The sequence below is a fragment of the Panthera pardus genome, unplaced genomic scaffold (genome assembly GCF_024362965.1).
Source record: "Panthera pardus isolate Hobbes unplaced genomic scaffold, ASM2436296v1 HiC_scaffold_18, whole genome shotgun sequence".
Classification (NCBI taxonomy): Eukaryota; Metazoa; Chordata; class Mammalia; order Carnivora; family Felidae; genus Panthera; species Panthera pardus.
In genome coordinates, this window is record NW_026526743.1 from 9,239,809 (window position 1) to 9,264,503 (window position 24,695).

Genomic DNA, 24,695 nt, shown 5'->3' on the forward strand with positions numbered 1-24,695 from the left:
GTTTCAACTTCTCAGCAGATGGCAATAATCGCCTCTCACACTACGGGACCAGAAAGTACAAGGACATACTGTCTCAATCCCTATTATAGATGCTGATGTAGACACAGCAAGAGGACGTGGAATTAGCACCTGCATCATCATTGTAGCTTCATTCTGTCACTGTGGACCTTGCCCACACCTTATCAGTTGAGTTTGGGTCCTTTTTTTTCCCTGTGTGAACACGGATGAGGACATTTAACACCTGTGTGAGTCAGAGGCTGTAGTAAGATTATGTTATTCCCTGAACAGGAGCTTGGAAATGCAAGGGGCAAGAAAAAGCTAACATGGAAGGTGGGGATGGCCAGGGAGGTGGGGAGGGTACCCCTACTTTTCATTCTTTAATGCTTTTCACCTTAAGGTCTGATCTGGCTTCCTCCTTGCACATCCCAGAAACTGAAGGGTGGCCTGGTTTAGAGGTTTCTTTATTCCTGCCTATTTGCAACCATAGTTGACCCTATAGTCCTTGTCACTTAGCCTTCCCTCCCATCTAGTAAGATGAGGCATGGCACCTGATCTAACACAGCTATACAAGTTTGAGTTCCTTCCCTCCCTCAAGCATATTCAGCTTGCTGCTCAAGCTGTTGAAGTCTGAGAGAGACTGAGGTGATAGGCTGAGAGACACATCAGGAGGTCCAGAGGGAGAGAGTGACCCCGTGCTGTAAGCAAGGCGCTAGCAAGGCACATTGCCTTTTGGTTTCTAGTGGGCTACAGGCTGCGTGCAGCTCAATCACATTAACTTATAATGTTGATTCACCCGAACCTCTTTATTAGCTCTGGGGACTCCTTGTTCCTCCCTCCCCTGCATCAGAAGAAGAATGAGCAGTACTTCTAGACCCTTCCTCCTTCCTCCAGGGAGTGACTGAACAACAAACAAAGCACATTCAGGTTGCTTGCTTCAATCCTGCCTCTCACACAGCAGCCTCCTTAACAAGTAAGACAGTGGAAGGCCCTACTCACACCTTGTGCAACACCTGGGTGAGAGAATTTGCTACTGGTCCCAGAGAATCTTCTCTTATTCCCTAACCAGACCCATAAAGGGACCTTGTCCTTTTCTTTACAAAGAGTCATGCCTCTCTCACCACCCCATCCTTGTCACCAAGACTGCCAAGACTGCTGGCAAGACTGTTAGATTTTATAACTTATTTGCAAGCCAAAAAAATTAGCTTTCCAGTTTCATAGCTGTCAGCAGAAGGCGTGAGACTCCTGGATTGGCCACAAAGGGGCTTATTATTCCCTGTACAATTGGAAGCACAAACTTCAGTTCACGTGCCCCTTCCTCACCCCACATCCCACAAGGTGAGGCAAAGAGGCTCAGGTAGATGCTACACAAACAATAGATCTTTGTCACAGATGATGAAATTCAGTCCAGATCATTTGCCACTTATCACACACAACCATTCAACTTTTGTCTCAGAAGGAGGTATAATTGTTGTTATACTGGTCAGGAAATCAATCCATCCCTTGGTCTAGAGAAAGACACTACCACCATCTTACAACCATCTGTGGCAAGAGAACCTGGAACAGAGCTGACACAAGACATGAAAAAAAAAAAAAAAACCCACCCAAAACTGAGATGCCCACAGAGAGGGAGAGAGAAAAAATGAGTGGGGGAGGGCAGAGAGAGAGAGAGGGAGACACAGTATCAGGAGTAGGTTCCAGGGGCGCCTGGGTGGCTTGGTTGGTTAAGAGTCCGACTTCGGCTCAGGTCATGATCTCACAGTCCGTGAGTTCGAGCCCCACATCGGGCTCTGTGCTGATAGCTCAGAGCCTGGAGCCTGCTTTGGATTCTGTGTCTCCCTCTCTCTCTGCCCCTCCCCTGTTCATGCTCTGTCTCTCTCTGTCTCAAAAATAAATAAAATGTTAAAAAAAATTTAAAAAAAAAAAAAAGAGAAGTAGGTTCCAGGCTCTGAGCTGTCAGCACAGAGACTGATGCGGAGCTTGAACCCATGATCTGCGAGATCATGATCTGAGCCAAAGTCAGATGCTTAACCTACTGAACCACCCAGGCACCCCCTCTTTTGTGAAAGATTTTTAAATATAAGGCATATATAAAAAATAGAATATATCGGTGAGAGATCTTGTGCATTATATACCTATAATTAACAGAGTTTGGGATTGACATAAGAATACTTTTTAGTCAGAGAGTGTGTCACAAGATACATTTGACCCTAACAGAGGTTCCTGGAAACCAATCATTATGAAGTTATCTTTTCATGAAATGCTGCTTCCCTAACTACAAGAGGGAAACAGTCTCACCATAATCAACAGACACAGGTGTTTTCAGTAGAGAACCATTCACTGTCTCCACTAAACCCTTCATGCACCCAGAGTTAGAGAAACATTTTCTAGTTTAGCAATTGCCTTCAGACTCATTGTTTCTGCACAGAATTAGATGATTTCTATAGATTCATCCCACTATTTATAACAAGCATGGAAGCGTTATAGGCACACTTCTAGCAATTCCTGAAAAGATAGTCTATGATTCTTATAAGGTAGACTGAACAACAGACTGATTTCAAAACTATAGTCCTCAAGCATAAAGTCTATAAGCAGAAAACCAGATTTCATTACCACCTGGATTAAACTTCAACAACCAATGTCATTGTGGATTACACTAAATTATAAAGAAGTCATCAGAGGTTGGTATAGAATCTTGAACTCCCATCTCTCTTTACACGTCAGTTCATGTCTCAGCAATTACTCTTCCCTTCTTTGAAACTGGACCAGTTTCAAACTCAGAAGAGTCTCTTTTTCCAATTTAAATATTTGCCCAGATTCCTGATACACCTTCTTCCCTTATAGACTCTGCCTCTGACAGTGAAATAGGACACGCTCGCCTGCCTCCTTCCTGTTACCCCTGTTACCAGAACTCTAGTCTCAGTGTGATGGTCATTTGCTGCCTCTCCGCCCCATGGAACATAATTATCATCTCACCTTGTAGCAGCAATGGGAATGCCACCTTGGGGAGATGAGAATATTTCTTAAAAATTTGTCCCAGTTCATACTTACTGAAAACAATTACAAGTACCTACTTAGCATCTCGTAAAAGACTGCCAGAGTGTTTGGATGAGGCTCTTCCTTTTCTATCAACCCTAGATTCAAACCAGGTCTCACGTGAAGGAGAGCAGGAAATACCAAGGTCACACATGTGAGGGACTGGCAACAAAACATGTGTGGCTCACTAGATTCTCTGAGAGTACCTTTCCCTCTCACCTGGGAGCAACTCTCCACATCGGCCCAACTCTGGAGGCCTCTGTGCAGACAGTTTAACCATGAGATACTGCCTCACGACTGTCAGAGTGGCTAAAATAAAAAAGATAAAAAATAACAAGTGTGTCAATGATGTGGGGAAAAGGGCACCCTCAAGCACTGTTGGTGGGACTGTAAATTGGTGCATCTATTGTGGAAAACAGTATGGAGGTCTCTAAAAAAATTACAAATAGAATTACCCTGTGATCCAGTAATTCTACTACAGAGTATTTATCCCCCCAAAATGAAAACACTAATTTGAAATGATATATGTACCCTCTGTATTTATTGCACCGTGTTTGCAGTAGCCACGATATTGAAGCAACCCAAGTATCCATCAATAAATGAATGGATAAAGAAGATATTGTACACATGTACAATAGAATATTAAGCAGCCATAAAAAAGAGTGAGTTTAGGGGCGCCTGGGTGGCTCAGTCAGTTAAATGTCCGACTTTGGCTCAGGTCATGATCTCATGGTTCACGGGTTCGAGCCCCACATCGGGCTCTGCGCTGACAGCTCAGAGCCTGGAGCCTGTTTTGGATTCTGTATCTCCCTCTTTCTCTGCTGCTCTCCCCCACACCACACACACACTCTCTCTTGAAATAAATAAAAACATTATAAATTTTTGAAAAAAAAGTGAATTTGTGCCATTTGCAACAATATTGATGGATGTAGTGGGTATAATGTGAAGAGAAATAAGTTAGTCAGAGACAAATACCATATGATTTCACTCATTTTTGAAATTTAAGAAACAAATGAAGAAAAAAAGACAAAAACAAAAACAAAAACAAAACCCACACTCTTAAGCACAGAGAACAAACTGTCCCTCACATTCTTCTACTGCTCACAGACATTAAGTCTTAGGTGCCTTTTACTCGTTATTGGTCTTTGACCACTTTTTTCTATCTATCTATCTACCTACCTACCTACCTACATCCAAGTTAGTTAGCATATAGTGCAATAATGATTTCAGGAGTAGATTCCAGTGATTCATCCCCTATGTATAACACCCAGTGCTCATCCCAACAAGTGTCTTCCTTAATGCCCCTTGCCAATTTAGCCCATCCCCTCACCCACAATCCCTCCAGCAACTTTCAGTTTGTTCTCTGTATTTAAGAGTGTCTTATGTTTTTGTCCTCTCCCTCTTTTTATATTATTTTTGCTTCCCTTCCTTTATGTTCATCTGTTTTGTATCTAAAATTCGACATATGAGTGAAGTCATATGATATTTCTCTAATTTCCCTTAGCATAATACCGTCTAGTTCCATCCATGTTGTTGCAAATGACAAGATTTCATTTTTTTTGATTGCCAAGTAATACTCCACTGCATGTGTGTGTGTATACACATACACACACACACACACACACACACACACACACACACTACTTTATCCATTCATCTGTCAGTGGACATTTGGGCTCTTTCCATATTTTGGCTATTGTCAATAGAGCTGCTATGATCATGGGGGTGCATGTGCCCCTTCAAAACAGCACACCTGTGTCCCGTGGATAAATACCTAGTAGTGCAATTGCTGGGCCATAGGGTAGTTCTATGGTAGTTTAATTTTTTGAGGAACCTCCATACTGTTTTCCAGAGTGGCTGCACCAGTTTGCATTCCCACCAGCAATGCCAAAGAGATCCTCTTTCTCCGCATCCTTGCCAACATCTGTTGTTGCCTGAGTTGTTAATGTCAGCCATTCTGACAGGTGTAAGGTGGTGTCTCATTGTGGTTTTGATTTGTATTTTCCTGATGATGAATGATGTTGAGCATTTTTTCATGTGTCGGTTGGCCATCTGGATGTCTTCCTTGGAGAAGTGGCTAGTCATGTCTTTTGCCCATTTTATCACTGGATTATTTGTTTTTTGGGTGTTGAGTTTGATAAGTTCTTTATAGATTTTGGATACTAGCCCTTTATCTGATATGTCATTTGCAAATATCTTCTCCCACTCCATTGGTTGCCTTTTAGTTTTGCTGATTGTTTCCTTTGCTGTGCAGAAGTTTTTATCTTGATGAGGTCTCAATAGTTCATTTTTGCTTTTATGCCTCCAGAGATGTGTTGAGTAAGATGTTGCTGCGACCAAGGTCAAAGAGGTTTTTGCCTGCTTTCTCCTCTAAGATTTTGATGGCTTCCTGTCTTATGTTTAGGTCTTTCATCTATTTTGAGTTTCTTTTTGTGTATGGTGTAAGAAAGTGGTCCAGGTTCATTCCTCTGCATGTCACTGTCCAGTTTTCCCAACACAATTTGCTGAAGAGACTGTCTTTATTACGTTGGATATTCTTCCCTGCCTTGTCAAAGATTCGTTGGCCATATGTTTTTTATGGGTCCATTTCTGGGTTCTCTATTCTGTTCCATTGATCTAAGTGTCTGTTCTTGTGCCAGTACCATACTGTCTTGATGATTACAGCTTTGTAGTATAGCTTGAAGTCCAGGATTGTGATGCCTCCTTCTTTGGTATTCTTTTTCAAGATTGCTTTGGCTATTCAGGGTCTTTTGTGGTTCCATACAAATTTTAGGATTGTTTGTTCTAGCTCTGTGAAGAATGCTGGTGTTATTTCGATAGGGATTGCATTGAATATATAGACTGCTTTGGGTAGTATTGACCTTCAGTGATATTTGTTCTGCCAATCCATGAGCATGGAATATTTTTTCATATTTTTGTGTCTTATTTAATTTATTTCATAAGCTTTCTATAGTTTTCAGTGTATAGATTTTTTTTTACCTCTTTGGTTAGGTTTACTCCTAGGTATTTTGTGGGTTTTGGTGTAATTACAAATGGGATTGATTCCTTGATCTTTTTCTGTTGCTTCATTATTGGTGTGTACAAATGCAACCAATTTCTGTGCACTTGATTTTATATCTTGCGACTTTGCTGAATTCAGGATCAGTTCTAGCAGTTTTTTGGTGGAATCCTTTGGGTTTTCCATATAGAGTATCATGTCGTCTGCAAAGAGTGAAAGCTCGAGTTCCTCTTTGCTGATTTGGATGCCTTTTATTCCTATGTGTTATCTGATTGCTGAGGCTAGGACTTCCAATACTATGTTGAATTAACAGTGGCATGAGTGGACATCCCCGTCTTGTTCCTGACCTTACAGGGAAAGCTCTCAGTTTTTCCCCATTGAGGATAATATTAGTGGTGGGGCTTTCATATATAGCTTTTATGATCTTGAGGTATGATCCTTCTATCCCTACTTTCTTGAGGGTTTTTATCAAGAAAGGATACTGTATTTTGTCAAACGCTTTCTCTGCATCTATTGAGAAGATCATGTGGTTCTTGTCCTTTATTTTATTGATGTGATGTATCACATTGATTGTTTTGTGGATATTGAACCAGCCCTGTTTCCGAGGTAAATCCCACTTGGTTGTGTTGAATAATTCTTTTAATGTATTGTTGGATCTGGTTGGCTAGTATCTGGAAGATTTTGCATCCATGTTCATCAGGGAAATTGGTCTGTAGTTCTCCCTTTTGGGTGGGTCTTTGGTTTGGAATCATAACCACTTTTTTCTCATGATCTTTTCCCTCTTAACCCACTTATTTCCATCATATTTGTAAGCCATCCACCCAGCATGCATCTCCAGCTCCCTGAACTTTCTGGCACACTTTGCCCCTTGTGCTCTTAAATCCTGCCCTTCAACACTCTGTGACTTTAGCCTTCTTGTGTCTTGTAACCTCTTTCCTCTCCTTCCATGTCCTGGGCTGTCTGCACCGTTACCTATACTCCCCTTCCCTTGCTCTCACTTTACCCCTCTCTCCCCACTTCCCCTTCCCATCCCCTCACATGCACACATGCATGGTCACTCTCCTGATATCACAGCTCTGCAGCTATGTGCCTTGAATGGAAATGACAGTGCTCACAGCACAATTGAAATATTGTGCTTCGTAAATACCCTCTTTACAGGTTATTGGAGAGATGGAAGGAGTAACAAAGGTGAAAAACGCCCTTTTTGGGGCATCTAGTGGTGTGATGAAACTATTTTCCATTTCTGAACATCTTATCCAGATACACATGCGATGATGGTGTGTGACTTTGTGTAACTGCGTGTCATAGGGTGTACACATGCAAATATGTGTTGATATGTGTTAAGCCGTGGAGGAGTCTGAGTTTATAAAGCAAAGTCTATGTAAGTGTGTGTGTGGTTAAGTATGTGAGGGTGTGTGACTGTATTTGTGTGGGTGTACATGCACATGTGTGTTTGCATATGTGTGTAAGGGTATAAATTAGAGTGTGTGTGTGTGTGTGTGTGTGTGTGTGTGCATGTGCGTGTGTGTACTAGAGCTTGTCCACCATTATGGTATTAATCCCTGACTTTGAAATTGGGGGTGCATTAAATACTGAATGTGGATCATAGTGGGCATTTGTTTGTAGGAAAAAGCAATGGACTAATTAGAACTCATAGGGTGTTGTTGTTGTTGTTGTTGTTGTTGTTGTTGTTAATTACAGAAGAAAACAAGGCTCCTTATGAAAATTCAGGAAAAAAAATAAATAAATAAGGGCATGAGACTGGTAATCATTCAGTGTTCTAGAATTGAGGAAGTGGCATTGGCTTATCTCATAGCTGAAGGAATTGTAAGAATTATTTGTACAAATCATCTGATCCTGCCTATAAAGCCATGCTTTATTAGCAAGTTCATAAACCTCTATCTTTCAATGGATTTTGTTCTATTTATAATTCATATCCCTACTGGGGGTGATAGGGAAGAGTGAATATGGGGAGATTACATATTGTTATAAGTTTTCCACATCATCTAGACTTCCAAATCAATTGCCATTGGGCTGTGGGTTTCTCGTCCAGAGATTTCCAGTGAAAATTGTCATCTGTGCTTCCTTGACATCTATCAGTTTCAAAATCCTTCTCAGGTATGTCATCTGTTTCCACTACTCTCCCGTTAATTAAATGATGGTGTGGCTTAGTGGTTTGAAGATTAAGACAGAACTCACTTTGGGCGGTGGGGGTTGGGGGGGGGGGGAGACTTTTCTGGAGAGCAGAGAATCCAGTGAGACACATGAGCTTCCCCTGCCAGCTTCTCACATGTCAGACCTCAGAATTTCTTGCTCCTTCCATCCGATACCCTGTCTGTCTCCAGGGATAAAAGGAAGAGCTTCTTCCAAACTCCATAATGATCTCTTTGGAGATAATACCTACAAACTTGTAATTGCTTTTTTGGTAATTGGCAACTGATGAAAAAAAAGTTTGTCACAAATATTCTCAGTTCACCAAGGCTGTTTTCTCACTGCAGCTACAGGTGAAGAGACAATGCAGTTCCACAGGGAGGCGATGTCGCAGAACCACAAACACATATCTAGTGGTCTGGCTGCCTCCCTATTCCATATGCTGGCTGTTGCAACTGTCACTCTGACATCCATGCTGACAGCCAGAGGAAGTCAGGTGAGTATTTTCTATTTTGGTCTGAGAGGTAGAGTCTGCAACCAAGGAATGGTATCAGGAGTCTGGGTAAGCGGTCATCTTGGGAAAAAAAGATTCTTCTGTGTTTCAACCTGGTCCAGAGCCAAAGACACAAGGGAAGGAAGTATAACTCTGAGGCTTGAATTGAACTAGTAAAGAGAGAAGGGGTTGTAGACATTTACCAATCTCTGATGGCTCCTGATGTGTTTAGTGTAATCCTCACTGAAAGTGACTATTGGTATTTAATCAAGTGATAAGGAAACCTGGTTCCTAGTGTTTAGGACTGAACTACCAAAATCAATCTGTTGTTCCCGCTGTGTTACAGGAATCATAGACTAAATTCTCAGGATTGCCAGAGGTGCCTGTAACACTTCTGTGTTGTTAAAAAAAAAAAAAAAAAAAAAAGTGGGATGAAACCACAGGAATCCTCTAACCTTGTGTAAAAAGGGTATTTCCAAATGATAAATGCAAGAGTAGAAAGGCTTTCTCTGACTGTGTTAAGTGTTTAATGGAGACAGTGATAGTTTCCTATTGAGAATATCCAGGATATGTTCATTTTAGTGAGAAACAGCAGTAAATGAAATGATAACAGAGTAACAATTGGTGTCAGATAGTGGCTTTAGGCCCAATGTATCTGTTGATGTACTATCTGATTTAAAATTTCATGGCACCTGGGTGGCTCAGTAGTTTGTTTGAGGGTCTGACTCTTGATTTCAGATCAGGTCATGATCCCAGGGTTGTGGGATTGAGCTTCCTGAGCTGAGCATGGAGCCCGCTTAAGATTCTCTTCCTTCCTCTGTCCCTACCCTGCTTACACACTCTGTCTCTCAAATAAAAAATAAGTTATCTCATGAATTTTAAACTTTTTAATTTCAATTTATAAAATACGCATACATCACATTCTTGAGATTCTGTTTTGAAATGAGTCTATATTTTAATAGTTCATAAATCTTGCCTTATTGTTAGCACTTTTTACTTTAGCCATGTATTAATAAACAGGTTAGTTTATGATTTGAAAATGCTAATGTTTAGTTTCTACCTTACATGATTTTATCACATACTGTGGTTCATGTCCCACAGTTCAGGGACCGACATCGTGTTAAATGATTCCTGTGATAGGTGCCATATTTCACCCAGCAGAAAAGCATATTAGTGTTTCTGTTGCCATCCCAGAATAGAGCCAATTGTACCTTCTTTAAAGATAATTTGTCATAATGCAGTCCCTGACAGAATTATACTATAATTAATGTATCAATATTTTATTATGAAATCTAAATCTATATTTGTATTTTGTAACGGCCTATACACATAAACGGAAACTTGTCACACAAAATTGCAAAACAAAGTAAAACCAATCTAGAATAAGACAAAGTATGAAAATGAATAAACATACATCTGTATTCTTCAGGAACACAGTTAAGTAGTCATGTTAGAATAGTTTAGTGGGTTTTTTTAAATGTTTATTTTTGAGAGAAAAAGAGACCTGGGGGTGGTTGGGAGGGTCAGAGAGTGGGGGACAGAGGATCAGAAGCAAGCTGTGTGCTGACAGCAGTGAAGCCAACAACGCAGAGCTGGAACTCCTGAACCTGAAGGTCCTGAACTCAGCTGAAGTCTGACGCTCAACCAACTGAGCCACCCAGGTGCTCCAGAACAGTTTAGTGTTTAAATGCACTGTTTTTGGGGGCCTGGGTGGCTCAGTTGGTTAAGCGTCCTACTTGGTCTCAGGTCATGATCTCATGACTCATGGGTTTGAGCCCCGGGTCGGGCTCTGTGCTGATGGTTTGGAGCCTGGAGCCTGTTTCAGATTCTATGTCTCCCTCTCTGCCTCTCCCCCACTCGCTCTCTCTCTCTCTCTCAAAAATAAATAAACATTAAAAAATTCTTTTAACTCATTGTCTTTTTACCAGCCAAGTCCACCCTTTGCCCATAATATGGCTTACATTTAGAGAAATCATTAAACTTTATCTGTCCAAGTCCTCCCTATTTTTCCAATAGAAATAACGCTATTGCCTGTCTCATGGAGTTATGAAGAACACAGAATTTATTATAGGTATGGCCTCATTGGAGTGACTTGTATTTCGTGAGAGCTTTTCAAAGGTGATGTATTCAACTCTTAAAAACGCGTAATAAGAATCATTGAGTAGATATTTCCAAGTATGAACTAAAATTAGTGGAGAACATTGAATTCCAGCCAACATGACATGTGCCTCACGCCTCCTGTTCCCATGCAGGAACCTGGCTCAGAAGAAGAATTTCACTCCTTGGGATTTTGAAGAATGACCGCCATTGATTTGGTAATGGTAATGATCTTCTTATTACAGACTATAGTTGGACTTCTGGGGAATTTTTATCTTCTTTACCGTTATCTCTTACTTTCTCTAACGGGATGGGGGTTCAGGTCCACGGATTTTATTCTCAAGCACTTGACTATAGCCAACTCCTTGGTCATTCTCTCTAAAGGAGTCCCCCACATGATGGCAGTTCGGGGACTAAAAGAATTCCTCAATGATATTAGATGCAAATTTGTTTTCTATGTTCACAGAGTGTGCAGGAATGTGTCCATTGGCACTGTCTGCCTCTTGAGCCTCTTCCAGACGATCATCATCAGTCCCAGGGATTCCAGGTGGGGAGGGCTAAAAGTGAAAGCTTCCAAGTACCTGGGCAGCTCCAACATCCTCTGTTGGATCCTGAACATTATGTTTAGTATTATCATTCCTATGTATATAACTGGCAAGTGGAGCCACCCAAATGTCACAAAGGCAAAGAGTTATGGCTATTGTTATTCTAGAGGTCCTGACTACATAGCACAGTTACTGCATTTAGCATCAGTATTATTCCATGATGGTTTCTGTTTGGGGCTCATGATCTGGGCCAACGGCTCCATGGTCTTAATCCTGCACAGGCACAAACAGCAAGTCCAATACATTCACAGCAACAATCTCTCCACCAGATCCTCCCCTGAGTCTACAGCCACCCAAAGCATCCTTATCCTCGTCATCACCTTTGTATTTTTGTGCATTCTCTCCTTCATCTTTCACAATTGTTCAGTGATTTTTGACAATCCCAGTTGGTGGCTGATGAACACCACTACACTAATCACCGCATGTTTTCCAACTGTAAGTCCCTACATCTTCATGAGCCATGACTCTAGATTGTCCCGGTTCTGCTTTGTCAAGAAAAGAAATACAAAATTGCTTAAATTTATCATAAATGTGTAAATAATATGCATATCCACAACAATTAGTTTTTTTATTCATTAATTCATTTGATGGTTTAACCACAATCCTGAAACCGTCATATTACAAGAGGGTGATAACACAGACTAGGCTTCTGCTGTGAAATGAATAAGTGAAATGCAATTATAAATGAAATATTATATGATTATCATATAAATACTATATAATATAAATGTCTTAATATTTGAAGTGAGGGAGTTTGAAACCCATGTACTATTAAAACAGCAGTTCCTGAAACAATCTGGAGATTATGAAGTCATTGAGCATGTAACTTTCAATGTGACATAATAAATTTTCTGCAAAATTAACTAGTCATGGGATTCTATGACAAATTCCCTAAACTAGGGACACCATTTGACATGGTCATTTAATATACTGAAGACAACAAAAACTTCCGCAGAATAATGGATAACCCGGAGTTAAGCTGAAGAGTAAATTTGTTTTCAGAGAATGGAGGCATCACAGGCCAAGTATGAGTTTGGTATGTCACACTCTTCTAGAGGTGTTAATCATTTGAAGTCTGATGTTTAGAAGGGAGACTTAAGCATTTTCTTATAGAAGGGCCACACTGACCTGGTGTAGGACAAGGAAAACACAAAATAAGTTTTGCTGGTTTTTAAAAAAATATTCAACTGAGTGTTGACTCTTAAAAAAACACATGTTGTCTGGGATAAAAATGCATAGATTTGGGGGTCTGTGGAGGTTTGATCTTGATCTATTATGCAAAGATGCCATGAAGGCATGTTGGCAAGAAACAGTCTCCATGGTGCACTTTCTTGGGTAAGGAAATAACTTTATTTAGGGGACTTTCATTGAACTTGAGTAGTGGGGGAGTAGCCATTGGAAGAATAAGTCATGGATCCGTTTTGTTTATTTGGGGTTTTTGAGTGAGGTTGTCAAAAGATGAAAATGGACATTTCCTTAACTTTAGGAAATATTTTAATGTAGCTGTCTCTGTACTTATAAAGTTGATGTAAATATTAATGATTCATAATTTGAAAAACAGAAGAATTAGTTTGATCTAATGGATATATATTGACCTCTTTGCCACAAAAAATAGAGAAATGCATACTTTTTTAGCTCATGTGAAACACAGAAATATTTACCATACATTAGAACCACAAGCAGTATGTAGATGGATAGATATAACATATCTATGTTTATATTTGTGTATATATATGTGTATGAGTTTGTATATGTGTATATATGTACATATATGCTCATATAAGTCATTTTTTCTGTCAGTAATATTGGAAAACTAAATTGAGGAATAAATATAATACTCATTATCATAATATGTTTTAACTGTAAATTGTATATTATCTGATCTCTCCATCCTAGTGGTTTAATTGGTAGAAGTTATATAGAATACATTTTTAATTTTTCTATTTTAATCCTTATGTCTTACCTATATCTCTGGAAAATGAAACCAATTGAATATAGCAAGAAAATGTTTGACTTTATTAGTTGTAATTAGCCTTTTATGGTTAGTATAAGAGTGCATATATCCAGAATTGGATTTATCAGCTTTTTATATGCTCATTACACCTGTTCTATTTTCTTATCCTTTCTCCATTAACTTATTCTGTATCATGTTTTAAACATTATTTTAGAGAGAGAGAGTGAGCGCGTGAGTGAGGGAGAGGGGTGGAGGGAGAGGAAGACAGAGAATCTTAAGCAGGCTCCAAGCTTGGTGTGGAGCTGGAGGTGGCGCTCCATCCCACAACTGAGATAATGACCTAAGCCAAAAACTAGAGTCAGATGCTCAACCAACTGAGCCACCCAGGTGCCCCTGTATCCATTTTTTAAAATAACTCTATATTTTGTCCCCCCTTTTTTGGAGTATGTGTAATTACTGGGAAAATTATATAGAATATGTTTTTCTTTTTTCTATTTTAATCCTTATATTTAACTTTATCTCTTGAAAAATACTCAGCTGTATATAGTAAAATGTGTTTGACTTGAATGAGATTAGTCTCTTATGTTCAGTATCATATTAAATATATTTCAGATTGCATTTATCAATTTATACTATGTTCTTCATTATGCCTATAGTCCATTCTTAGTTTGCCAGTTCTAACTTCTTCTGCATTAATTTTAAATAACTCTACATTGTACCTCTCTTATCTTGGAAGTCATACATTCAGTATTTCTTAGTTTTTAACCTAGAAATTATAGTGTACTTTAAAAAACTAGTCAGAATCAGGCTCTATGCTTTCAGCATAGAGCCTGCTTTAGAACTTCTGTCATTTTCTCTCTCTCTGCCCCTCCCCAACTTGTGCGCTCTCTCTCTCTCTCTCTCTCAAAAATAAACATTTTAAAAAACTAGTCAGAATGTAGTTATTTAATACATCTGTCTCTACCTGGACAATATGATGGCAATCCAACACTAGTAGATTAACTTTCACTCAATTTGTTTTTGTTTATATGCTCTATATGATATCTTTGGGACTTATTTATTTTATAGATGGAAGTCTGTACCTTTCAACCACCTTCTCCCATTTCACCCTTGTCTCTGGCAATCACTGATCTATTCTCTGGATTTATGAGTTCAGGTTTTGTTTGTTAGTATGTTTGTTTTAGATTCCAGATATAAATGAGATTATATGGTGTTTGTCTTTGTCTGACTTATTTCACTTAGCATAATTCCCTCAAAGTCCATCCATTTTGTCACAAATGGCAAGGTTTCTTTCTTTTTTAAGGCCAAATAATATTCACAAATATACTACATCTTCTTTATCCATTCATTCATTGATGGACCCTTAGGTTGTTTACATGTCTTTGCTAGTGTAAATAATGCTGCAGTGAACACAGGAGTGCATATATCTTCTTGAGTTAGTATTTTTGTTTCCTTTGGATAAATACCCAGAGGTGGAACTACAGGATATGGTAGCTTCAGTTTTAATTTTTTGAGGAACCGCCATACCATTTTCCATAGTGGCTGCACCAGTTTACATTCCCACCAACAGTGCACGAGGGTTTCCTTTTCTGTGCATCCTCATCAACACTTGTTATTTCTCATCTTTTTACTAATAGCCATTCTAATGGGTGGGAGGTGATATCTCATTGTGGTTTTAATTTGCATTTTCCTGATGATTTATAATCCTGAGCACTTTTCGTGTACCTGTTGCCCATCTGTATGTCTTCTTTGGAAAAATATCTATTCAGATCCTCTGTCCCTTTTTAAATCAGATTGCTTGTTTCTTTTTGTTGTTCTTGTCGGTGTTTGTGGTAGTAGTTGTTGTTTTTTGCTATTGAGTTATATGTGTTCCTTATATTTTTTTGATACTAATCTCTTATCAGATATACAGTTTGCAAATATTTTCTTCCATTCAGTAGGTCGCCTTTTCATTTTGTTGATGGTTTCCTCTGCTGTGCAGGAGCTTTTTACTTTGAAGTAAAAGTATTTATTTTTGCTTTTGTTCCTTTTGATGTTAAATCCAGAAACAACATGGATGAACCTGTAGAACATTATGCTCAGTAAAATAAGGCAGATACACAAAGAGAAGCACTGCATGATATCCCTTATTTGTGGAACCCTAAAGAGTTAAACTCAATATATTTAAATATATATTTATATTTAAACTTTGCTAAGAGAGTAGATCTTTAGTGTTCTCCCTACACACTCACACACACACACACACACACACACACACACACAAAAGGTAACTGTGTGTGGTGATTGATTTGTTAATTAATTTTATTTCATTAATCACTTCACAGTGTATACATCTACCAAAACATTATGTTGTCCACTTAAAATATAAACATTTTGGTTTGTGAGACCTCAATAAAACTGGAGAGAAATAATTTATTTAAGATCTGTCTCACTATGTCTGACTTTGTGAATAAGATATATATTATACTTTGGAAACATTAAAGAGGTTTTCATTATGCCCTATTTCAGCACAAAACCTCAAGACCTAGGCCAAGTTGGGTGGAGGATATCCAGGCACCTCTTTCTTTCACTGAACACCCAGTACCAGTTAACAGCCCCTCCTGCCACCTAGCTCACATCCTATATACTTGTTATTCTGAAAGAAGAACAAGATGGCTGGGCCATTGTGCACCCCAAGTCCCACATGCAGACATCTACTCTATGTTCAGTTTAAAGTATTTTGGTGGTTTGGGGGTGGGGGGCACCTGGCTGGCTCTATCAGTAGAGCATGCAACTCTTGATCTCGGGGTTGTGAGTTTGAGCCCCACACTGGGTGTAAAGATTGCCTAAAAATAAAAATAAAATCTTAAAAAGTATTTTAGGGGTATTTTATATAGGCACTTTTTTGGCCTAATGAGCTGAAATTAGAATCTATTTATGATTAAGTTGTGACTCAGTCCTCTACGAGGGAAATAATGAATGGCACTGAACTGTTGACTTCCAAATTGCCCTTGTGACTTTCATTACAACAGCCTGCATTTTGCACCTAGCTCTTCCTCAGTGACCTCCACCCTCATGAACTGCAGCCCTCCCCTAAAACTACCATAGACACCCCCACCATTCCAACACTCCTAGATTGTTTACAACTAACCCCTATCTCCATCTTGTGAACTTTATAACCTCAAAATCTTCAAAAGTTCTATCCCCACGTTTCAACGACCACACACAAATGCTCTTTACTTTCCATCCCCCTTGAATGCACCAGCCTCCATTCCCTCCTTCTTCCTGTCCCTAAATTTACCCTCCTGTTCCAATGATCTCAGGCCATTTCTCATGTCCCCTGTGGCCCTAGGCCTCCTCAGCCCTTAACCATTGGATTGCCTCATTTTCCCCATGACTTCCATGCATTGTGCCTACCCTACAATCCCTACCCACTTCTCCTGGTCCCTTTAGCTCAAGATTCCCACCATCCTTCCCAGCTTCCAGCAGCACTCTGCTCCCATTTTGCCTCTTTGTACCCACTCCCAACCCTCAAGTTCCATCTCTCCCTCCACCCTGCATCTCTACTTTCATCAACTACTCCTATGAACTGAAGGCCCCAATGGATATACCCCTTCATTTGTCATATTATCTGACTTCTCACAGACAATAACTATAACGTACCTTTTACCTACTCCTGCACTTTAACCACCTCCCGCCATTATTATTCCATCCTTAGTGGCCCCTTCATCCCCATGACCTTCTCCATCATCCATCCACCAAGTCCACAAGTTCTCTAGTACCCTTAACTTCCTTTCACTCTAGACCCCTTGTGCCAATAAATCTTTCTGTTTAGCTTCTCAGTTACTTGAACCCACTTGTTCCTTTTACCCCTCTTTCCTGTCTCTCCCTATGGTTGGTTTGTACCCTTCTCTGCAGCTTCCCAGATGTTCTCAGAAACTGGCCTCTATACATGGAGGTCAGGGAGAGAGGAAGAAAGAGGCAGGCCACTCCACATTGGTAGGTGGCAGTTTAATAAGTAAAGGGAACTTACATAGGAGGCTTGTCTTGGGCAGTGGCACAGTGAGCAGATCCCTATACCTGCCTGTCCAGTCTTAAAGTTGATAGAGAGAGAAGACTTAACCAGGCTCATGCACACCATGTAGGTGTTCTCCACACCATGTCACCATCTCAAGGCTGTGTCCTTGGAGCAGCCTCTGGGAGTGGGAAAGGCAAGTGGAACCCACATTCCAAGGACGGGGGAGCAGGTGAGGAGCCTCTGAGCGCCTGGGGGCCAGCTCATGGGGCAATCAGTGATCACATTTCACTTTTTTGATGATATTTCCTGGTACCCCTGAGCTCTCCCTCTCTTCACTCCCCATGCTGTCTGCACCCTACCTGTATGCCTTTTCCCTGTGTCTTCATTTTACCTTGTATGCACTCTTGGGGCGCCTGGGTGGCTCAGTCAGTTAAGCATCTGACTTCAGCTCCGGTCATGATCTCATGGTTCATGAGTTCGAACCCCACTTGGGGCTCTGTGCTGACAGCTTGGAGCCTGGAGCCTACTTCGGATTCTGTGTGTGTGTCTCTCTCTGCCCCTCCCCTGCTCATGCTCTCTTTCTCTCTCTCAAAAATGAATAAACATTAAAAAAAATTAAAATATCTGTGTGTGCTCTCTCTCTCTCTCTCTCTCTCTCACACACACACACACACACACACACACAGCCACTCCCCCAGCATTTCACCTTTCCTGCTATGCACCTTGACATGAAGTAGTAATGCTCACAGCAATTTCTAATGTTGCACATTCTGAATATCTTTGTAGGTTGTTCAGAGATGGAAAGAGTAAAACACGGCCTCCCTTCCTGTACCTCCAGAAGGTCGGAACATATCATGATTCTTTCACATGTGAATACCTTTCTGAGATACGAATATCTGTGTTGATGGTGTGACTGTTACTTTATGAATATGAGTGAGCTGTGTGAGCTTGTGTGTGTCATAGTGTGTATGACACACTGTGCATATGTGTATATACAGTGTGTGTGTTTATATATAGTGAGTTTGGGATGAGTGAGAGTTTGTTACAGAAAGTGTGAGTGTATATGTGTTCAAGTAAGTGAGCGCGTGTGACTGCATTTGTCTGTGTGTGAACACATGTGTGCGTTTGCATCTGTGTGGAAGGCTGGAAAGCACATGTAGACGAGAAACTGAGCACCATCAGGATTCTAATCCCACACTTGGAAAGTAGGGGCTTTAGATAGAGGAACTAGATCCTATTGTGGATTTGTTTGAAGGAAAAACAAAAGGATTAATTTGGACTCATATTTTTAAAATCAATTATGAAAGCAATCAGGCTCATTACTAAACATTCAGCAAAAAACATTAAAAAAAATAGGGGCGCCTGGGTGGCTCAGTCGGTTCAGCTCAGGTCATGATCTCGCGGTTTGTGGGTCTGAGCCCCGCCTTGGGCTCTGTGCTGACAGCTCAAAGCCTGGAGCCTGCTTTGGATTCTGCGTCTCCCTCTCTCTCTCCCCTCCCCCGTTCATGCTCTGTCTCTCAATAAATAAATAAATAAATAAATAAATAAATAAATAAATAAAACGTTAAAAAAATAAGTAAATAAAATAAATAAATAAGGTTTGAGGGGCGCCTGCGTGGCTCAGTTTTGCATCCGACTTCAGCCCAGGTCATGATCTCACGGTTCATGAATTTGAGCCCTGCGTCTGGCTCTGTGCTGACAGCTCAGAGCCTGGAGCCTGCTTCAGATTCTGTGTCTTATTCTCACTGTTCTACTCCCATTCATGCTCTGTCTTTCTGTCTCTCAAAAATAAATAAATATTTAAAAAATTAAAAAGATAATAAAGCTTGAGGACCAACGTAACCATTCAATGCTCTTGGATTAAGGAAATAATATTTGCTTATATGCTAATTAAAGGATTGTAAAATTATCTCTTTAAATTATCTGATCCCAGGGGCGCCTGGGTGGTTCAGTTGGTTAAGCATCCAGCTTCATCTCAGGTTCATCACAGTTCATGAGTTCAAGCCCTGCGTCGGGCTCTGTGCTGACACCTTGGAGCCTGGAGCCTGCTTCGGATTCTGTGTGTGTCTCTCTCTCTGCCCCTCCCCCAGTAGTGCTCTATCTCTCTCTGTCTTTCAAAAATAAATAAATGTTAAACAAATTTTAATTATCTAATCCTGTCTGAAAAAAGCACGCTTTCATTGGTGAGAGGCTCATTAACTTGTGTGTTTCTATGGTTGTTATTATTATTATTATTATTATTATTATTATTATTTAAATAAGTAGGCTTCACACCCATCATGGAGCTCAATGCAGGGCTTGAACTAAGGACCCTGAGATCAAGGGTGGGACGCTGAACCAACTGAGCCTCCCAGGTGCCCCTCTACAGTTATTACTCTGTTTAGATTTCCTATATTACATGGGTGGGAGAAATGGTGAATATTGGTACACTATATTTTGCAATATATCTGGCCCGAAGACTAGAAATAATTTATTTGGGGAAGAAAAACTTTTCAAGGGAACAGAGAATTCAGTGAGACACTGTGGGAGGCCGGACCCGGCACCAGGCTAAGACCGGGTTGAGCAACCGCTCCCTGTTGATTCAGCCAACCCGGTGGTTCCCCTTCCCGTTCCACCACTTACAAAGGCATACGAAAGCCTTGCCAAGGCTGAGAAATCTAATTCCTGCAGCCTGTGGTCTGTGGGTGTTGGCAGTAATGTTACCCCTTTCTACCCCGGGTCAAATAGGAACAAACATGGGAACTGTGCTTCGCTAGCAATCTATCAACAGGGTCTTGCGGTGACCCGTTTAGAAAGTTCACAATGTACATGGAACTAAATGTTTTGGTTGGCAGCGATCATGCGAAACCTGTTTATTCTTAGAATGGCCTGACCCATAAGAATCTTGATATAAAAGATTGTGTACTGCAACAATAAAGTCGTCACTTGGGCCATCAGCCCAGGGACCCTCCTGTTCCCAAACTGGCTTCTCTTTTCTTTCTTACATTCCCCTACCCTTGGGACCCTGATCTCGGTGTTTGTCGTGCTGGTCGTGACAAGACACACGTATTTCATGGCTAGTCCCACACGTGTCAGACTTCAGTATTTCCTCCTTCCTCCCTATGAGACCCTGTCTGCCTCCAGGGATCAAGGAGAAGAAAGAGCCCTCCAAATACTTGCAAAGGTCTCTTTGGAGATGATAACTAGAAACCTGCTGTTGTTTTCAGCAATTAATAATTGGGAAAAAAAAGTTTGTCACCCCCAAACCTGTACTGTCACTGTGGATACAGGTGAAGAGAAAATTGCAGTTCCATAGGGAAGTGACATCACAGAACCGGAAGCCCGTATCTAGTGGTCTGGCAGCTTAACCTCTCTCTCACATGATACTAGCTGTGGTGACCATCGTGTTAACCCCCCTGTCCTGGCAGCCAGAGACACTCCAGTGAATATTTCTATTTCAGTCTAAGGGGGCAGAGTCTGCAAGCAAAGAGGGGTATCAGGAGTCTAGGTAAGTGATCATATTGGGGAAACAAAATGACGCTTCTGGGTTTCAGCCTGGTCCAGTGCCAAAGCCACACAGGAAGGAGGAATAATTCTGATGCTTGAGTTGAATTGGTAAAGAGAGACAGGGTCCTAGACTTTCACCAATCCCTGATGGTTCCTGATATGATTTAGTATAACCCTGACAGTGACAGTTGGTGTTTAATCCAAGTGATTATGAAATGTGACTTTTAATGTGAATCATGGCTGTAGTTCTAAAATAGATCTGCAGTCAGGCTACCTTACTAGTGTGGGTCAGGATTACTACAGATGCCTATAATACCCCCATGGTTAATAAATGCTAGAAAAAATCTACAGAATTATCAAATCCTTTGCAGAAGCAGTGCATATGAATGACAATGGCTGGAGGAGAAATGTTTCTCTAACTCAGGGTGTGTGACGTGATTAGTAGAGACATTAATTTTTTCCTATTGAAAACATCCATGATCTGTTGATGTTAGTAAGACTATTTTTCCATCTTTGAATTAGGGGAGGAGCACTTAAAGAAATGACAATATTACGAAATGGATTTCAGATGGCCATTAGACACAAAACTATCTTGTGAGCAATTCTCCTTTTTAAAATTTTATCATATCAGGGCACCTGGGTGGCTCAGTCGGTTAAGCGTCCAACGTCAGCTCAGGTCATGATCTCACGGTCTGTGAGTTGGAGCCCCATGTTGAGTTCTGTGCTGACAGCTCAGAGCCTGAAGTCTGCTTCGGATTCTGTGTCTCCCTCTCTCTCTCTGCCCCTCCCCTGCTCATGCTGTGTCTCTCTCTGTCTCAAAAATAAAATAAAAACATTTAAAAAATTTTTAAAAATATTATCATAACAATCACAAGCTCTGAAATTTCAATTTATAAAATGTACAAGTTTTCACATCTTAGAGATTTCATTTTATATATGTGTCATAGGTAAACATGTTTAACAAAGCTTGCCTTATTTCCAATGTGTTTTCTTTTTTTAAATTAATTTATTTGAGAGAGAGAGTGTATAAGTAGAGGAGGGGCAGAGGAAGGGAGGCAGAGAGAGAATCTCAAGCAGGATCCACATTGTCAGCACAGAGCCTGATGTGGGGCTCAATCTCACAACCCTGGGATCATGACCTGAGCCAAAATCAAGAATCGGATGCTTAACCAACTGAGCCACCCAAATGCCCCGTCAATGTGTTTTCTTAAGCTATGTTACTAAACACATTGGTTTGGAACTTGAAATTAGTGATACTGAGTTTCTACTCTATAGTACTTTATCACATATTGGTGTTTCAAGTTCCATAGCTCAGAGCATAATAGAGCATTAAGTGATTTTTGTGATAGGTGTCATTTCATTGCTGATATAAAAGCAAATTAGTGTTTCTGTGGCCAATCCCCACAGCCAGTAGTGCATTCTTTCAATATAACTTGTCATGGAGCTATATATATTATACTACAATCTATATATATTATACTATACTATACTATATATATATATAATATATAGTATATAATATATATATATAATATATAATATATATAATATACTATATATATTATACTACAATCAGTGCACCTAGATTTTATGAAGATATTTATAACCTTATTCATAATAGGTCTTAGCCTATATAATAAAAATTTACACATGAATGGAAACTTGTTACAAAAATATAAAAACGCCAAGTATGAAATTATATGTACAAAAACATCTAAATATACACCTGTATTTTGAAGAATACATCTAACTAGCTTTGTTAGAACCGCATTGTGCTTAAAGGCACTGCCATTATACCAGCCCAGTCAGGTTCAAATGTCCCCATTCCCGTAAAAACTTTGAATCTGACAAATCACTAACCTTTCTCCATCTCAGCGCTCCTTATTTTGTCCATGAAAATGCTCATACTGACACTCTCATGAAGTTGTGAAGAATCCAGGATGTACATACACACCTTTTCTAGTATTAACCACACTCTGTAGAAAGTACCTAACATTAACAGTCAATACATGAAAACCTGTTAAAATGTGTTAATTGTAAGCAATTATTTCTAAGTGGGAGCTAAAGTAAGAAGAAAATATTGAATTCAAGCTGACATGACACATGTAATCATGCCTCACGTCCCCACACAGGAATCTCTGGCTCAGAAGATGACTATTGCTCCCCGGGAACTGGGAGAAAGGCCAACAGGGATTTGGCAATGAGATTGATCTTTCTATTACAGACGATAGTTGGGGTTCTGGGGAATTTCTCTCTTCTTTGCCATTATCTCTTCCTTCACTTGAGAGAATGCAGGGCAATGTCCACAGATCTGATTCTCAAGCACCTGATTGTGGCCAATCTCTTAGTTATTTTTTTCCAAAGGAATCCCCCAAACATGGTAGGTTTGGACGTGGAACATTCCCTTAGCGATTTTGAATGCAAACTTGTTTTCTATGTTCACAAAGTGGGCAGGAATGTGGCCATTGGAACCATCTGCCTCTTGACTGTTTTCCAGGTGATCATGATCAGTCCTGTGGACTCCAGGTGGGCAGGGCTTAAAGTGAAAGCTCTGAAGCACCTGGGCACCTCCAACATCCTCTGCTGGGTCCTGAACATGATGCTAAATATTATGGTTCTTTTCTTTATGACCAGAAAAAGGAGTAACATAAACATAACAAGGAAAAGAGATTATGGCTACTGTTATTGCATAAGTAGTAGCTATATAGTACAGTCACTGTATGTAGCATCAGGATTATCCCATGATGGTTTCTGTTTGGGGCTCACAATCTGGGCCAGTGGCTCCATGGCCTTCATCCTGCGCAAGCAGGCACAAGCAGCAGGTCCAATACATTCTCAGGAACAATCTCTCCACCAGATCCTCCCCTGAGATGAGAGCCACCCAAAGCATCCTTGTCCTGGTGAGCACCTCTGTGTCCTTGTGGGCACTGTCATTCTTGCACATTTGTGTGGTAGTGTTTAACAACCCCAGCCTGTGGCTGAGGAACACTTCTACACTAATCGCTGCATGTTTCCCTACGGTCAGCCCCTGCATGCTCATGAGTTATGACCCCAGAGTGTCTACCCTCTGCTTTCCTTATAAAGGAACACAAATCACTTAAACTTGTCACAAATATGTAAACTGTATGTTTATTCAAATGGTTATTTGTTTATTCATAATCCCCTTCAGTGTAGAAACACAGCTATGAAATAGTCACAAGAGTAGCAAACAAGAATGACCAACCTTCTGCTCCTAAGTAAATAATGTGAATGGCAACTGTAAATGAAATATAATCATGTTAATATTTATGTAATTGTAATTTATTTATTTATTTATTTACTCATTTCTTTTTGAAATTTTAATCTTTATTTATTTTTGAGAGAGAGGCAGAGCCCCAGTGGGGGCGGAACAGAGAGAGAGAGGGAGACACAGAATCCGAAGCAGGCTCCAGGCTCTGAGCTGTCAGCACAGAGCCTGATGTGGGGCTTGAACTCATGAACTGTGAGTTCATGACCTAAGCCGAAGTCGGACACTTAAACGACTGAGCAACCCAGGTGGTCCTATGTAATTGAAATTTATCAATGTTTGCTGTGGAGGAGTTCAGCTTCTATAAAGTGATTGTTCCAGAAACAATTTGGAGATTATAAAGAAGTCATTAAGAATACAACTTTCAGGGCATCTGGATGACTCAGTTTGTTAAGCATCCAACTCTTGGTTTCAGCTCAGATCATGATCTCATGGTTTGTGAGATCGAGCCCTGTGTTGTGCTGTGTGCTGACAATGGGGAACCTACTTGGGATTCTTTCTCTCTGCCTGTCCCTCACTCATGTGCTCTCTCAAGATAAATAAGACTTTTAAAAAAACAAAAAGGATACAGCTTTCAACCTGACACAAATTTTCC

At 40.3% G+C, this 24,695-nt stretch overlaps 2 protein-coding genes across 2 annotated transcripts; both read left to right on the forward strand.

Moving 5' to 3' along the window:
• Positions 1-10,972: 10,972 nt before the first annotated feature.
• LOC128778051 (vomeronasal type-1 receptor 4-like) lies at positions 10,973-11,990 on the forward strand. The gene has a single exon (XM_053906308.1). It carries the CDS (start codon positions 10,973-10,975, stop codon positions 11,912-11,914), a length of 942 nt encoding a protein of 313 aa, XP_053762283.1. The 3' UTR covers positions 11,915-11,990.
• Positions 11,991-12,382: 392 nt separating this feature from the next.
• LOC109261098 (vomeronasal type-1 receptor 4-like) lies at positions 12,383-23,915 on the forward strand. Its single transcript, XM_053906473.1, is given in 3 exon segments — positions 12,383-12,413; positions 22,947-23,620; positions 23,622-23,915. Coding segments are annotated over 3 exon segments (999 nt in total).
• The last annotated feature ends 780 nt before the right edge of the window (positions 23,916-24,695 follow it).